General features: G+C 43.1%; 1 protein-coding gene across 1 annotated transcript in view; it reads left to right on the top strand.

The window, feature by feature from the left end:
* Positions 1-3,656, top strand: part of LOC112064099 (citron Rho-interacting kinase-like) — a 40,682-nt gene extending 37,026 nt beyond the window's left edge. The window contains exons 7-8 of the mRNA XM_024120947.2: positions 1,832-2,035; positions 3,495-3,656. Coding sequence (XP_023976715.1) covers positions 1,832-2,035; positions 3,495-3,656 — 366 coding nt within the window. The remainder of the gene's footprint in view (positions 1-1,831; positions 2,036-3,494) is intronic.
* The last annotated feature ends 14,487 nt before the right edge of the window (positions 3,657-18,143 follow it).

Raw genomic sequence — 18,143 nt, 5'->3', positions numbered from 1 at the left:
AGGGCTTCCCTGGTGTCGCAGTGGTTGAGAGCCCGCCTGCCGATGCAGGGTACACGGGTTCGTGCCCCAGTCCGGGAAGGTCCCGCATGCGGCAGAGAGGCTGGGCCCGTGAGCCATGGCCGCTGGGCCTGCGCGTCCGGAGCCTGTGCTCCGCAATGGGGGAGGCCGCAGCAGTGAGAGGCCCGCGTACCGCAGAAAAAAAAAAAAAAAAAAGTCTTGGCTCAGGCTTCCCAACATCAAGGCCTCCCCTTGACCTAAGCTACACTCAGTTTCTCAAGCTTAAGGTGTCCTGTCTTAGACCAAATATTTTCTCCTTTCTCGTCACTTGAGTCCCTCAGCACAGGCCCGTGGGTTTCTTGGGTGGCGTGACCACCTAACTTTCCCAGGCATGTGTTTGCAGTGGAAGTCCTGTTGCTCAAAGTGATGGCTGACTGGTGTCGAGAATAACAGCATCGCACTGCTTTCTGGGTTTAGGGTTTGAAAGAAGCCTGTGATGGGCCCGAGGGAAGGGGTGAAAAGAGAGGAAGTAGGGACAATGAGTTTGTTTCCTATAACAATGGGTCTTTGAGGTGGAGGAACAGACCAGATTAAAGTTTTGGGCTGGAAGAGCTTGGGTCTTCATCTCTGGGGAAAGGAGACCTCTTAGCATCTTCTCTAAACATTGACTTTCCTCTCAATCTCCATTCAGATCAAAGCAAAGCAAAGCAAAGCAAATTGACTTTCTTGATATAAAGCCCAGCCTTAAAGGTATGTGGCCATACCTATAAAATCTCTCAGCTCACTCAGGGGCAATTAACACCCTTTAATGGGGAGAGAGTTCTTTTGCACCATGTAGCTGCTGCTGTGAGAGAAGCCTTTTTAGATGTAGGGTTATTGGACAACTGGTCAACCCAGTATGTGACTAACATCAGGCCCTCTCTGTTTTGATGGGCAATAAGGTTAGAGAGGTGATCCTTAGACTTCAAATTTCATGATTCAATAAAACTTCAAGACAATTTTGAAGACCAGAAGTTTGCCAGCTTACTAGGTTGCCTAGGAAGGAGTGGGGGTGAGGGGCAGAAAACATACCCTTTTCATCTGCATCATTTCAAGAAACAAAGGATGTTTAAACACTAAACCAGTCAGAAGGACAAATTCTCAGAAATAAGGACAGTTCTTTAAATGGAATATATTAGCTTTATAAAAAGACCTCCTACATTGTCCTGATATTTCTTTGTCAAGGTCAGGTGCTTCGGTACCATAGGACTGGAGGGCTCTGTGTCTCTGAACAGTGGGGAGGGAACCACAGAAACGGGAGTTGGGGGTGAGGAAAATGAACTCATTAACATTTGACCTCTGGTGGAAATTATTTATCATGTCTTGCCCTGCGGGTGGGCCGAATAGGAATGTTGACTCCAAATATTTAAACTTGAGATATAACACGTGCTTGCAATATTGTGTTGCCAGCTAGCTGCCAGTTTTTCAATAATGAGTAGATTGATCTTTTAGATTCATCTTTACATGCTGTTATCGTTTTACTGTTTTCATAAGTAAGAGAAGTTCTGTCATATCCGTAAGATGTATCAGGAACGACCTCTTCCTTTGCAGGTATAAATACCCAACTCTGATTTGTGTAACTAAACAGTATATATCATCAACAACCCTGTGCTTTTTTTTTTAAAGTTAGTGAATCATTTGCTTTACCTGATGCTGTGCCACTTGACAGAAAGTTCAAGTGCCTGGGAGAATAGTAATCAGTGGCAAATCAGCTTATGTCTGAATTGCAGCTGTTGGCAATCCATTTGAGGATAATTGAAAATTTGCTGTGTTCATTTTATTTATGGGTTTCCAGGTGAATGCCAGACTCCCAGTTGGGACCCCAGATTACATGGCCCCTGAAGTGTTGACCGTCATGAATGGGGACGGAAAAGGTGCCTATGGCCCAGACTGTGACTGGTGGTCGGTGGGAGTTATTGCTTATGAGATGGTTTATGGACGGTCCCCATTCACTGAGGGAACCTCAGCCAGAACCTTCAATAACATCATGAATTTCCAGGTAAAGAGCCATTATTAGATTTTGAAGTAATATTGAGAAATATCATTTAAAATTGTGCGAATGAACGTTTCTAATGTAAACCAGCAGTTCTGGATAATAACAACAACAACTACTTTATATAGCACTTTACACCAAAAGCGGTTCTAAATGCTTTATTAATTGTATTATATTGACTCTCAGCTGCCAGTAATCGTAAGCTTATGCCATCATTTTACGTACCATTAAAAAGGAAAAACTGCTGCCCATTAATCTAGGATATTTCATTGATTTCATTGTTGTTAAATGTGAATAAAATGGGAGTCTTAGAATTTGTGAAATTATAGTTCATTAACTTGGCTAATCCTCAAACAGTCCTGTGAGGTAGATGATATTATTATTTCCATTTTACAGATGAGGAAGCCAAAACACAGAGTGGTCAAGTAACTTGCCCAAAATGGCACAGGCAGTCTGGCTTTGAAATCCATGTTCTTATATGCTATACTGCTTCTTAGTACTGCTGGCTGTCAAATATGGTAGTAAAAGTCAAAGACATGGATTAGAAATACAGTAATAGATACATAAAGTAGAATTAAACCTATTTTCTAATAACTGTATTTTTCACTATAGTAAGCCCATTTCTAAAGGATATGATGAATATCTATGTTTCAGTTTCAACCAAAAGGAAAAAGAGAATTTATTTCACAGGTTTCTATGTATCATCCAATTTCTTCCTGGGATGCTTAATGCATATTTTTCTATGTATAATACACTTTTTGTATGCTCGATACATACATACATTATTTGTTATTCCTGAGTCTACTCCTGAGTTAAAGTTTCCCCTGAGATGATGCTTGGGGCTCATTTGTTTCCTTCATTTCCATCCATTCATTCAGTAACGAGTGAATTGCACTAGGCACTGTTAGGTGTTAGGTACCAGGTTTGCAGTGATGGGCAAGAAGGAGAAAGGCCCTCTCGGCCTTCTTTCTCCATCATCACACAGAAATCAGAATACACTGTGTATGTGCAAAAGCAGAACACGGGGAGCACGCAGGAGGGAGGGAGTGATAGGGTGGGAGAGGGAGGCCGGGAGGTAGGCAGGGAAGAGGGGCTGAGGTTGGGGAGGGCCTTCTGGGCAGAGAGGACAGAGTGATTTGTTCAGACAGCTTTAAATAGCTCATCATTGTTGGATGGCAAACAGCGAGGTGGGGAGTGTAGCTAGATGAGACGGGAGAGGGTACAAGGATCAAGTTATGAAGGGTATTGAATGCTTACAAGGGAGCTATAGTCCTGTTGATATGAACAGGCTGTTTATTTTGGGAACATGCCTTTGGTCCCAAGTTAAGAGGGCATAAAACTTCCTTCTTAAAAAAAAAAGAAAGAAAGAAAGAAAGAAACTTGCATATACGAGAATTACTTTTTTAACTTGGAGACATGAGAAGCTGAATTTGCTAAGGGAATAATAATTTTTTTTTTTAAATAGCGGTTTTTGAAGTTTCCAGATGATCCCAAAGTTAGCAGTGAATTACTTGATCTGATCCAAAGTTTGTTGTGTGGCCAGAAAGAGAGACTGAAGTTTGAAGGCCTTTGCTGTCATCCTTTCTTCTCTAAAATCGACTGGAGTAACATTCGAAACTGTAAGTAGAGTCGTGTTCCTTCAATTCCAGTGTTGGGATTAAGAAACGCTTAAGAATGATCTGAAATTACTCTGGCCCACAGAAGCTGGTATAAATTATATAAGTAAGGGTTTTAATTATCTATAGGAATAGAAAAGGGTAATGAAGTAGCTGTCTTTAGTAATAATTCTTCTTTAACATTGTTGGCACAGAACTGGGTCACTTATCAAACTCTGTGTTTATGTGACCTTTGGAATATCACCCCTCAGTACATTAGAGGTACAAATTGATAGAGATCGAAGGTTGTCACTTGGTTTGACAGAATTTCTTCCCAGAAGAGTGGACCTAACTATTTCGTTCACAAGATTAGGAAAAAGACTCAGATTAGGCAAAATGCCAGGGTTGCTCTGCTAATGGCCAAGCCTGCCCTAAAGCCATGAATGCCTTGCTGTGTTCGTTTGTTTCCCTCTAAAATATTTGTCTTTGCTCACAAGCATGTAAAACCTATAATGCACATGCACAGTGGATTCATTCATACATGGCTTTGTTATCGATTAGTGCACGCTAAATTCATTGAAAACAAAGACCTGATTTATTATCAACAAATCCAAAATGCTTGGTGTTTTACAAATTGGTGATTTTTTTTTTTCAACCTTTTTATTCCTGGATGTGTTGTTGATTGAATGTGATCTAATGACCTGACCCAGTGATTAGCGTAGATTAGGGTCTGTAGGAAAGCAGTTGGCCTGGTTGAGTGTTTGATTTTTAGTGATTTCCCTCCTGATAGGGAAATGGAATCCATTTCTAGGTGTCAAAACCAGGCTTCTAGTTGGAGCTGTATTGTAATTATAACCTCTTGTACCTTTAGCCAGAATGTATGAGTTGGGCTAACAGCCAGTATTGACCAGTTGAAAGCCATTTTGATGGTTTCTCTGACCCCCTGCCAAAATATTTAAGTAGGCTGTATTTCCATAAATCGCTCTTGGCATTTTTTTTTTCTTCCGGGAGCGACATCACTGTATTTTTCAAATCTTTAGGCACCAACCCCCAGATCTCCAAGGTTCAGAGCTTTTAACCAGCAATATGTTTTTTGTTTTTTTCTGGCTGCACCGAGTGGCTTGTGGGATATTCGTTATATCCTGACCAGGGGTTGAACCTGCACCCTCAGCAGTGAAAGCACCGAGTCCCACAGGACCACAGGACCGTCAGGGAATTCCGAAATTCCCGCAGCAATATGTTTTCAGTGTGGTCTTCCTTTTTTGCTTTTGGAAAGATTTGAAACAGTTTCTTTTTGATGCTGCTCAGATAGTTAATCTTTTCTGGCCTTACCTTATCTCTGTAATCTTCTTGAATAAGAAAGTTCATTTTTTTATGCCTGCCTTGCCAATGATGTCTAATAATGTATCTTCACTCTAGTAAGTCAGCGAACGGTGATTAATTACACAGGTAACTGTATTCTGTATTTTGGTAAACCTTGATGATGTTTTTGGTATCATGTCAGAATTCTCAGATTTCGTTCTAGTCTTTTCCTCTCAGGCTGTTTATTGGTTTTAGGCTTGTTGGGCTTACGAGGGTAAGTGCTGTTCTGTAAATTATAATACACAGTGGCCGGGGAGGATATGTGTTGGCGTAGAGCGTGGCCCCTGCTGTCCGTCATGAGGCCCATCTTGTGGAAGGTCATGATTATCACTGGGATGAGATGACTCTGGGATGGGTCACTGCAGTCTTGGTCATCTTCACACTTGTTGCCTCCACACCTGACTCACCATGTCTCCTGTGGTCCTGCTTAATGTTTCCGTATCCTGATAAATATCCACTTAGTTTTTCCTTATCTTTAACACGTTTCTCCCCCTCCCACACCTAGTTCGTATGAGGGAATTCTCACCCAGCTGAATCCTGATTCTTTTTTTAAATTTATTTTTTAAAATAAAAATTGTATATATTTAAGGTGCACAACGTAGTGATTTGATATACGTACATATACATGGTGGAATGATTACTACGGTGAAGCTAATTAACATAGTTTCCTCCTTCCCTCCTTCTGTCTCTCTCTCTTTTCCTCCCTCCCTTTCTTTTTTTCTTTTTCTTTCTTTTATGAGAGCACCTGAATTAACAAATTTTCAGTATTCACTACAGTATTATTAAGTGTAGTCATCACACTGTACATTAGATCTCTAGGACTTGTTCATCCTACATCACTCCAACTTTGTACCCTTTGACCAGAATCTCCCCATTTCCCCCACCTCCCCACCCCTAGTAACCATCTTTCTACTCTGTGCTTCTATGTATTCTACTTTTTTAAATTCCGCATATGAGTGAGATCATGTAGTTTTTTTCTTTCTGTGCCATGACCTCCAGGTTCATCCATATTGTTGCAGATGGCAGTATTTCCTTCTTTTTTTTTAAGGCTGAGTAATATTCCATCACGTATGTAAATATCCATTCGTCCACTGATGGACACTTAGGTTGTTTCCATATCTTGGCTACTGTGAATAATGCTGTTGTGAACGTGAGAGCACAGATAGCTCTTTGAGGTACTGATTTCATTTTCTTTGGGTGTATACCCACAAGAGGGATTCCTGGATCACATGATAGTTCTATTTTTAGTTTTTTGAGCAACCGCTATACTGTTTCCATAGTGGCTGCACCAATTTATATTCCTACCAACAGTGCGCAAGGAGTCCCTTTTCTCCACATCCTCGCCAATAGTGATTATCTCTTATCTTTTTGATGACAGCCATCCTAACAGGTATGAAGTGATATCTCATTGTGGTTCTGATTTGCATTTCCCTGATGATTAGTGATGTTGACCACCTTTTCATATACCTGTTGGTCGTATGTATGTCTTCTTTAGAAAAATGTCTTTTCATGTCCTTTGCCTTGAATCCTGATTCTAAAACTCTAACAGAAACTCTTGGTGGTTTTTTTTAAAAAATAAATTTATTTATTTTATTTATTTACTTTTGGCTGTGTTGGGTCTTCGTTGCTGTGCACGGGCTTTCTCTAATTGCGGCGAGCGGGGGCTACTCTTCGTTGTGGTGCGCAGGCTTCTCATTGTGGTGTCTTCTCTTGTTGCGGAGCACAGGCTTTAGGCGCGTGGGCTTCAGTAGTTGTGACATGTGGGCTCAGTAGTTGTGGCTCATGGGCTCTAGGGTGCAGGCTCAGTAGTTGTGGCACACGGGCTTAATTGCTCCGCAGCATGTGGGATCTTCCCGGACCAGGGCTCAAACCCATGTCCCCTGCATTGGCAGGCGGCTTCTTAACCACTGCGCCACCAGGGAAGTCCCTCTTGACGGTTTTTAAAATATAAGTCCCAATATAGTGGTTCAGAAGAGTCATGAAATGTGTTTGCCTTAAAGAAAATTTCTTGTAATTTATTTTTTTAAATTTTAATTTCTATTTATTTATTTATTTTTTTGTGGTATGTGGGTCTCTCAGTGTTGTGGCCTCTCCCGTTGCAGAGCACAGGCTCCGGATGCGCAGGCTCAGCGGCCACGGCTCACGGGCCTAGCCGCTCCGCGGCATGTGGGATCCTCCCGGACCGGGGCACGAACCCGTGTCCCCTGCATCGGCAGGCAGACTCTCAACCACTGCGCCACCAGGGAAGCCCTATTTTCTTTTTAAGATTAATTAATTAATTGATTATTTTTATTTTTATTTCTTGGTCGCATTGTGCAGCTTGCAGGATCTTAGTTCCCTGACCAGGTGTTGAGCCCAGGCCCCTGGCAGTGAAAGCGCTGAGTCCTAACCACTGGACCATCAGGGAACTCCCAATTTCTTGCAATTTAAATAAACGTTTTACTTTGGAATAATATCAGATTTATAGAAAAGTTGCAAAGATAGTACAGAGAGTTCCCACATACCCTTCTCCCAGTTTCTCTTAATGTTAGCATCCTACATAACAGTACCACATTTCTCAAAATAGGATTAGCATTAGTACATAACTATTAATTAAACTTCGACTTTATTCCATTTTCACCAGTTTCCCCACACATGTCCCTTTTCTGTTCCAGGAATCAACCCAGGGTACCATACTGCAGTTAGAATGTTTGCAGTTGATGTGACTTATCATGGCTGAGATGCTTAGTGTAGCTCAGCCAGTGGGTGGGATCTCCATGCCCACTGAGGATTGGTAGGGCCTTTCCCTGGAGGTTCCATGGCATCCCTGACTGCACAGAGTGCTACGGTATTAATTTTCAGCGTCTCCTAGCAGATTTTACTGCTTTTCACCAACCTCTGACCCTTGTGTATTTGCAATCAACTCAGGGTTTGTGATTGAAAACATTGCTGGACTCCATGCCATTTGAGCTATTTTCTACTAGGTAACTCTAACAGAAATTATGCCTTTGTCTAGTCCTGTTTCTCATAGACACACATTGAGTGACTCTCATCAACCAAAGCACTTGAAGTCATTAGGTTTCCCGAGTTCCTAGTGGCTGCTCAAATGCCTTGTGGTTCCAGGCTGCTGAATATTTCCACTTTCCACACACGAGATTGTCCCTTGATGAAAGCAACATTAGCCTTTCTGCTGTTTCACCCCTAATTCTTCTTTTTCTTGTTGTAACCAATGAAAGGAAGTAGCGCTTAACACAGCAGGTGTAATAATCTTCTAAAACGCATTATCTCAAGAGGTGGTCCTGGCAGGATATATAAATGCAATTCACGAGATTGTCCCTTGATGAAAGCAACATTAGCCTTTCTGCTGTTTCACCCCTAATTCTTCTTTTTCTTGTTGTAACCAATGAAAGGAAGTAGCGCTTAACACAGCAGGTAATAATCTTCTAAAACGCATTATCTCAAGAGGTGGTCCTGGCAGGATATATAAATGCAAGTTAAGAAGGGTCTGGGCAAGTTCATGAGTGACAGAATTGGGAGTGGCTACTGGGAGAAACTAGGACATGCCTTGGCTTTGACCCCTGAGGTCAGATGGAGCATCTGCACTTTCTTGGGTCCTGCCCCTTGGAGTTGCTGTGGGCAACACCACGTGAATCAGGAATCTGGCCTAGTTCAGGAATGTTTATTCTCCCAGCAAGTCAAGAGCTCTCTGATGAGTTACTGCCACTCTCATGGGTTACCGTGCACCTATTACCCTGATGTTTCATTCCCAGCCTCATGTGATCAGATGTAAAGTTGAGGGGTTTTTTTGTTTGTTTTTTTGCGGTATGCGGGCCTCTCACTGTTGTGGCCTCTCCCATTGCGGAGCACAGGCTCCGGACACGCAGTCTCAGCGGCCATGGCTCATGGGCCTAGCCGCTCTGCGGCGTGTGGGGGATCCTCCCGGACTGGGGCACGAACGTGCGTCCCCCACATCGGCAGGCGGACTCTCAAACACTGCGCCACCAGGGAAGCCCTAAAGTTGAGTTTTTATCTGCTTATTTCTATTATTTCAAGGCTGCTTTCCAAGTTGTAGTAGGGGGTCTCAAGTATACTAGCTGCCCTGAGCTGTGCAATTCCAGCAATGTTTCAGGTATTGGGCAGGAGTCTGATTGTACCCCCCCGCCTGATTTTCTGGGCTTCTGGAAAGTTGAAGCCAATCAGACCCCCTCTTTCATGCCTTTGGGGTTATGCCTACCTTTCCTGGCATCATGCACCTGCTCGTGTCAATGGGAGAGTTTTACTGTCAGGTGTGCCCTTCTACGCACATCTTTTTAAATGTCTTCCCCCAAAGGCATAGTGATGTCAACGGAACCAGCACGCTCTCGCCTTTCATCCAAACCCGCCATGTCTTGACAGTGAGAAACGCTTAATGAGAGTGTTGATTGTAGATTGTTTCCTAGAGCAACTATGGCTAATGCTCTAGAGAACTTGTTTTGTGTGTTGCTTATGACTCGGCCTTCTTCTCTTGAATCATCTTCCTTTCACTCTTCTCAGAAAGGCACAGTTCTTGCAAAATCACTCTTGAGTTTCCAGGTCCTTAGCATTTGTTACAGAGAGTATGTTTCATTTCCATCCGGTAGTGACTCAGTGGTGGTCATGTGCTGATCTGCCCTGAGATTTTCCCCTGCTGAAGAGGTTCCTTTGTCGTTGATCATTATTCACTACCTGGCCCCCGAATGGCTGTAGTGAAACTGCAGATGCACAGCCCTGTGATTGCTCTATAAACCTGAGGGATGATGGCCTTTGGTTTAAAGGAAAGGGATTCTATGGCTTCCTAGCCTCGGGTGAAATTCTCACTTATTGTTGCGTGTAGAAATCAGCACCGTGAGACTCACTGGGTGTTTTATTTCAGTCCTTCAGTCTGATAGGAAACACTGGTTAAGTAGCAACTGTTCTGTGACAACCACCAGGTATTTAAGTATATTATGCTACGTTACTTCAAAACAATTCAGAGGTAAGGATTATTGTACCCATTCTACAGATATGTACACTGTGGTAACTTGTCTCAGGTCATATAGCAAGTGAGAGAGGGGGTCTAGATTTGGGTTGAGGTCTGGGTGGTTCTAGAGCCCGTGCTCTTAGAGCAATACCTTGCATGCCTTAGCATAAATAATTGTTATTAATGATGTTTGTGGTGATGACAAATAATAAACCGCTCTTTAGTCTCTGTGTCTGTTCAAGCACATTTGGAATTTGTAGCAATTTTGAATCTACAAGATTAATCATGATATCTGAGTGGTAAGTGCTAAGTGCTATGTGCTATGTGAGGTGCTGTAGCTCTACTGATGAATAAATTTGGATACACCCCTGCTTTCAGGGAACTTACAGTCTAAGTTGTAGGTCCCTTGCTTAAATAGAGCTGTAATCCTGTTTAAATTGCCATACCACATAATGGTAGGAAGTTTGGGAATTCCCTGGTGGTCCAGTGGTTAGGACTCTGCACTTTCACTGCCGTGGGCCCAGGCTCAATCACTGGCTGGGGAACTAAGATCCTGCAAGCTGTGTGGTGTGGCCAAAAAACCAAAAAAGTAGAAAGTTGAATGCTTAGTAGGTCACCCACTGGCTGACCGAGCCACATATGCTTGATCTTAAACAAAATGTAGACTGTGACCCAGTGACCCCCTTCCCCGTATACAGCATCCCCTTCTTTCTGCTAATCTCTTACCCTCCCCATGCCTCATATCTAGCCTGGGAAAGGACCACGTTGGATCAATGACTCACTTCTAAAATTTTTTTTTTTTTTTATGAAGCTGTTTTATTTATTTATTTATTTATTATTTATTTATTTTTGGCTGCATTGGGTCTTCGTTGCTGCGCGCGGGCTCTCTCTATTTGCTGCGAGTGGGGGCTACTCTTTGTTGTGGTGCACGTGCTTCTCATTGCGGTGGCTTCTCTTGTGGAGCACAGGCTCTAGGCGCGTGGGCTTCAGTAGTTGTGGCACGCAGGCTCAGTAGTTGTGGCGCACGGGCTCTAGAGCGCAGGCTCAGTAGTTGTGGCGCACAGGCTTTGTTGCTCCGCGGCATGTGGGATCTTCCCGGACCAGGGCTCGAACTCGTGTCCCCTGCATTGGCCAGTGGACACTTAACCACTGCGCCACAGGGAAGTCCTCACTTCTAAAATTGTGATTTATAGTCTCAGGGTGAATTGAGAGGACTTGATTCATGTTTTCTGTTGATTCCAGGTTATGTAGTTTCTCAACCTCGACACTGTTGACATTGAGGACCAGGTAATTATTTGTTCAGGGTCTGTTCTGTGAATTGCAGGATGTTTAGCAGCACCCACAGATGCCAGTAGGACTCTGCCCCCTGTGACAGCCCAAAATGTCTCCAGACATTTGCCCTGTGTCCCTTGGGGGGTACAGCCGCTCCTAGTTGAGAACCATTGTTTTAGAAGAATGGGTCAGATAGTTAGCAGGAGAGAGAATATCAGAGTAATCAGAATCACTCAAGACTGCCATTGCTAACCGGCAGTGGAACCGTAGTCTGGGGTCAGGGGGACCTGCTTCACTGAGTATGGTCCCTGGACCAGTGGCATCAGCATCACCAGTATCACCTGGGAGCTCATTAGAGATGCAGAGACGCAGGCTCCCCTCCACCCCAGACCTGCTGAGTCAGAAGCTGCGCTTCAGTAAGATCCCTAGGAATAAAATTCCTGTGTGTAGCATTTGTGAAGCCCCGCAAAAGGAGAAAACGAGATCTGTCAGCCTTAGAGTTTCTTGCTCATCTTGGCTGGGTTCTCCTTATTTTTTCCTCTGGGCTCAGGGTAAGGGGAGATTGCTTTTTGGCTAAGGACTTCCCCGGGTGGATGGAACTGCTTGGAAATGCTGGATTTTAGGCTCTGCTTTTGACAAATTTAAAGCTTTTCTTTCAGATGGGCTGTACATCCTTCATATCTTTCGAGGTGGTGGTTTAACTTAATCTCTTCCTGCTGATAGCAAATAGGTGGTTGTATAAAAGGCATTTGTATGCCTTCTACCCCCTGCCCCCACCATTACTCTTGTCCCATATTTACTTTTTTTCTTTTTAATTGAAGTATATTTTGGTTTGCAACGTTGTGTTGGTTTCAGGTGTACAGCATAGTGATTCAGTATATTTGCAGATTATATTCTGTCTTAGGTTATTACAAGGTAATCGGTATAACCATATTTACTTTCAGTTAAAGATGGATTACATTTCCTTCATTATCACTTTTTAGGTGTGTATTATATTGCCATGCCCTTTACTGAGTACCTACCACGTGCCTAGGGGCCCTGCAAAGCACACTATGCATATTATTGTCCTATTTACTCCTCCTAAAACCTCTATGAGGCAGACACTATATTTGGGCCCACGGTACAGATGAGGATAGTGAGGCCTAAAGAGATGAAGCCACTGGCAAAGGGCCAGTAGTTGAACCAGTAGATGGCAGTAGGAGTCTAACTCAGGTCTCCCTGACTCCAAATTCACTTTGCTTTTTTTTTTGGGCCGTGCCGTGCAGCTAGTGGGATCTTAGTTCCCTGACCAGGGATTGAACCCAGTCTCTTGGCAGTGAGAACGTCCTAACCAGTGGACCGCTAGGGAATTCCCAAGTTCACTTTGCTTTTTAAAAATTTATTTGAAAAAGCAGTACAGTCCATGATAAAAAAAAAAAAAATTCAAGCAACACAGAAGGTTAAATAGTGAAAAATTGTCTCCTTCCCACCTCATGCCCCGTGCCTCTCCCTAAAGTGAACCATTATTGTCAATTTCTTGTGTAACTTTCCAAGACATTCTCTATGCTAATATAAACACCGGTATAGTCTGTACTCAATGGCATTGTTATACTGCCTCCTAAGAATTCTGCAGTTTTTATTGTCAGGCTGTTTTCCTGCATCATTGAAATAAATGAAGGAGAAGTCTTTGTACAATCCTACCATGTTTATGCTTTGAATTGGCCATCCTGACATTGAGTTCTGATGAGTGGTCGTCTCTTCTCAAATGAAAACCCCTTATGGTTTTGACATGCATATTTCATTTATTTCTTTTGGTGTTCTGCTTTTAGGATAGCATTATCTCAGTGACTTGTACATTGTGTGTGTGTGTGTGTGTGTGTGTGTGTGTGTGTGTGTGTGTGTGTGTGTGTGTTGGTTTTGAGCCTTTTAAAGGTCTGCTTGTTTTGGGGTTTCTAGAAGTTGAGCAGGTTTCTGGCCATGTTTTGATTTCCAAGCTAGTTGGAGGAGGACAGCAGATATACTTCTCTGTTAGCCTGGGTTAGCCTTTAAATGTATCTCCCTGTGCGACACCCACCCAGTCACTTCAGGGGCTGGAGGAAATGAGGAAGGAGGTGTTTGGGGGATCAGCATGAGGGAGAGGAGGGTAGAAGGGCGAGGGGGTGGTATAGTGATGGCAGAAACTCAATTTACTGGACCAGGAGCATGTGGGCACCACCTGCTAAACCATAAAGAAGGAATAATGGGGATGTGGTCAGTAGCTCTTACAGGCTAAGAGATATACAGGGAAAGATTTGTATGTCTCTTGGGGATTGTTCTGCTTTTTAATTTTTTTTATTTTTATATTTTATAGAGTAAGTTATTGATAGGAGAAAATAGGCTAAAAGAGCTAAAAGCAGGGAATTTCCTGGTGGTCCAGTGGTTAGGACTTGGCACTTTCATTGCTGGGGCTCCGGGTTCAATCCCTGGTCAGCGAACTAATATCCTGCAAGCCGCACATTGGGGCCAAAAAAAAAAAAAAAAGCTAAATGCATATGGATTAGGATTCTAGGATCTCCCCCTCTAGTTTGAATTTAGAAGCTACCTCCAAAGAGGTTAAAAATATGTAATATTCCACTTTATTCCAAGATTAATTGAGATGGCTTACTTTAGAGATGATTGCAATACTAAAATGAGAAAAATAAATAAATGGAGAAATCTGGGTGAAGGGAGTGTCAGGGTAAGGAAATAGAGTCAGGGTTAACGGTAAAAACAAACAAATTACTGTTACATTGGGAGACGGGGACGGATTTGGGATCCTCAGCCTCCTAGTGGCCAAAGCAAAAAGGAGAATATGAACAGTTGTAAGAGCTTCAGTCCCATGAGAAAACTATCCAGAATGGTGTGCTCAGAAAAGACTCAATTTTCTGGTACTGAGCCCTGAGGAATTTCAACATGGGGTTCCCCGAAATGAGACCCCTTGTGATGTGGTGGAGCACACCCCTCTAATACGTGCCCTGGGGATTTCCCTATGACCGCTGCTTCTGGCGCCTCTTAGTGTAAGCCAGTGCTGCAGGGCTAAATCCCACTTCAGAAAATCATTTCTAAATGAGGCAAATTCATGCCTTTCCTGGGAGAAGATGGGAAATGGGGAATAGGTTTGTTAGAGAGCCCGTAAATTGGAGTCCTCAACCCTTCAATTCTCACTTGCTTGGAAGGTTTTCCAGGAAACATGGAAATGATTTGGCCAAAGATTCAACATTATATTAAACATCTGGGACTCTATTCAGCAGCCAGCTTTCCAGTCAATTCCGTGAAGTGCGGAGATTGCATTTACGCTCGTTTTCCGAGGGCAGAGTTTGGACAGAACTAAAGAGGGAGGCTGGCAGGAGTCAGGAGAGATCAGAGCTGGACGACGAAGAGTAGGAGGTCCAGGTGGCTCACGACCGCTGAGGGTTTGGGAACAAATTTCAGTGTCTTCACTTTAGAAAAGAGTGCCCGACTCTGTTGGTCCCTGGGGATGGAAAGAAAAGGATAACATTCAACCACAGCATCAGCCGTTTGGGGACCAAGACCCACCGTTCCTAGCCTTCAAAATTCGGACTAACAAAGGACACACACAAAGAACCGATAGCCACACAGAGACCAAAATAGCCACTTTACTCTTGGCAAGGGGGGCGCTCAAAAGCCTTTGATGTGGGTCTCCGGTAAATTTACGCCCTACCAGAGGAGCGTGGTGGGCCTTCTCTCATGGACAGGGAGGCCTCGCCCCAGTGGGCCTGGTGGGTAAGGAGGACAAGAGCCGTGCAATGGCTGAGTGCCCGCCAGGCCTGGGTGTAGGCAGTAACCTAGGAAGCGTTGAGCCCCCTTCTTGCTTTTGAGGCACGGTAACCCTGTCTCTGGTACAGCAGCCTGATAAATGCCCACCTCTGCTGCGTCAGATGAGTTCCTCCTTCCCTAGGTGGGGAGTGAGTCAAGGGGTGAGACTAGATGTGTTCATTCATGGGGTGAAGGAGCCTGAGAGGAAGCTCCTTAGACCAGGAAACGACTGGGGACAAAATATTCTCCCGTCCCAATGGTCGGAAGCAGCTTTATTGAGAAATAATAGGTCGACAATAAGCACATGTATTTCAGGTGCACAGTTTAAGTTTTGACATATGTATATACCTGTGAAAAAATCACCACACTCAGGATAATGAACATCCGTCACCACCTAAAGCTTCTTCGTGCCCCTTTGTAACCCTGCCCTACCACCCTCCCCCCACTGTCACCTCAGCCAATGACTGATCTGCCTTCTCTCACTGTACTTTATTTTTTTTAATTTTTAAATTTTTTTGGCCGCATTGCATGGCTTGCGGGACCTTAGTTCCCCAACCAGGGATCGAACCTGGTCCCTCATTTGGGGAGAGCATGGAGTGAAAGCACAGAGTCCTAACCACTGGACCACCAGGGAATTCCCTCTCCCTGCAGTTTAGTTTGTATTTTCTAAACGTTATATAAGTTGAGTCATAGAATATGATCTTTTGTAACCTGGTTTCTTTCGTTCAACATCATTGTTCTGAGATTCATCCATGTTATAGCATGTATCATAGTTCATTGTATGGATATACCACATTTTGTTTATCCATTCATCTGCCGATAGACATTTGAGTTGTTTCTTTGAAATATAGCTTCTATGAGCAAGTCTGTGGACATGTGCATTCATGTCTCTTGGGTAAGTATCTAGGATTAGAATGGCCAGATCATATGGTAGGTGTACGCTTCACTTTTTAAGAAACTGCCAAACTTTTCTAAGTGGTTGTGTCATTTTACGCTCCCACCGACAAAGTGGGAGAAATCCAGCTCCTCCACATCTTGCCAACCCTCCAACAGGTGGATTTAAAGGCACTCATAACTTGGAGTATAGTTAGCTGTGGAGATAGGTTTACACTTTTACATTTTTTAAATTAAAAAATTCTGTATATGTATATAATTTTTTTTCCCCACGCCATTGACTTGACAAAGAAGCCAGGTCATTGTCTTATAGAACATCCCCACATTTGTCTCTTTGCTTCTTCTCTAGGGGCTGATGGTGGTGGGTGGTGTTTTTCCCACCCCTGTAAACTGGAAAGTAGCCCCCAGAGCTAAAATAGAATCTGAGTTGACTTTTCTGACAAGAGTATCTAATAGAGGGGCTTCTCCTGGCCGAAGATGGGACAACATAAGCGTCATAAAGACTGCAGTGGCTTGAACCCCATGACATATATGAAAATTCACTCATTCATAGTGGCAACTGAAAAAAGACGTCTCATTGGTTGCTTCTGGCGGTTGCTAAGGACCCCCCCACCTCAGTACTCTGAATGTTGCTAAGTATAGGGAAAGAACCAAGCATTTATCCTGCTTTCATATTTGAACTATATTCCAGGGTAACCAAACTGTTAATGTGCTAATAGACGTGGAAAGAATGACAAAATTAGAAAACCACCATTTTTCAGCCCTTAATAAAATAATGATTCTAGGCAGTGATCATCCATGGTTGCTGAGATATGTAGTGAAAGATGGGAGGGAGCCTCATGGGGGAGTGACCAGGCTGATCTCACTGGACCCCATAGATCATTCTTAACGTCACACAAAGAAAGATAAGCAGAGATGTGTGCCCTCTAATGTCATGGACTAGTAAGTAGACAACAACACATCCTGGGGAGTATTCTCGACAAGAGAAATCGAATATAAGTGTACAGATGGCCCTGGATTTAACTGCCAGTTTCCAGGAAACATGGGGGACAGAGAAACATGTTAAATGATGTCAAAAGGATACAATCAACCAAGTCCAGAATGTGGGAAATTCTACAGGGACATTGTGATCCAGTTTCTTAAACCAATAAATACTATTAAAAAAAAAAAAAAAAAGGTCAGTGATTCTAGATTGAGACATACCAACTAAATCAGTGTGTGAACCTTAGTTGGATCCTGAGTCAGACAGATCAAATGTAAAGAGATATTATGGGGACAACTGGAGAAAATTGAACAAAAGCATGGTATTAGATAATGTTAAGGAGTTACTATTAATTTTTTGGGTGTGGTGAAGGTATTATGGTCATGGTTTTTAAAAGTCCTTATCTGTTAGAGCAGTGGTTCTTAACTGGAGGCAATTTGGCAGTGTCTGGAGGCATTTTTGGTTGCCATGGCTTGCGGTGGCATTGGCATCTAGTGGGTAGAGGTCAGGGACGCTGCTAAACACCCTACCATACACATGGCAGTCCTCTACGGCAAAGCATTCTCTAATCCGGATGTTGGTGGTGCCACAGTTGAGAAACCCTAAGTTAGGGATATCTGCTGCAGTAATTGTGGGTGAAATTATTATGACGTCTGGGGTTTGCTTTTTTGGCGGGGGGAGGTTTTTACATTTTTATTCATCTGAATATATATTCTAATAATTCTTTCAGCTTAGTCTGTGGTTGATAAATCTCTTGAATCTCTGAATGTTAAAAAGATATTTATTTTACCCTGTCACTAGAATGCTCATTTAGCCATTGGCACTTAGGTTCAAAATGATTGATGGTAGAGAACAGGTAGGAACATTTTTTCTGTTTTCTTCATAGATACATATCAAGCACCTGGAACCATGACTGAAAAATAATAGTTGCTCCATTATAATTTTTTGATGAATGAGTGACTTGTTTCATCATTGCTTTTTATGAGCATTGTGTATGAGTTAGCTATGGATATCTTTATTCTTTTACCTTGTTCTCCATCTAGCATGTACAAATACATGTATTTGCCTTTTTTTTTAAATAATAAATTTATTTATTTTTGGCCGTGTTGGGTCTTCGTTGCTGTGCACGGACTTTCTCTAGTTGCGGCGAGCGGGGCTACTCTTCCTTGCAGTGCGCGGGGCTACTCTTCCTTGCAGTGCGCGGGCTTCTCATTGCGGTGGCTTCTCTTGTTGCGGAGCACGGGCTCTGGGTGCGCAGGCTTCAGTAGTTGTGGCTCG

The sequence above is a fragment of the Physeter macrocephalus genome, chromosome 19 (genome assembly GCF_002837175.3).
Source record: "Physeter macrocephalus isolate SW-GA chromosome 19, ASM283717v5, whole genome shotgun sequence".
Lineage (NCBI taxonomy): Eukaryota > Metazoa > Chordata > Mammalia > Artiodactyla > Physeteridae > Physeter > Physeter macrocephalus.
This window is presented reverse-complemented; position numbering and strand designations above follow the sequence as displayed.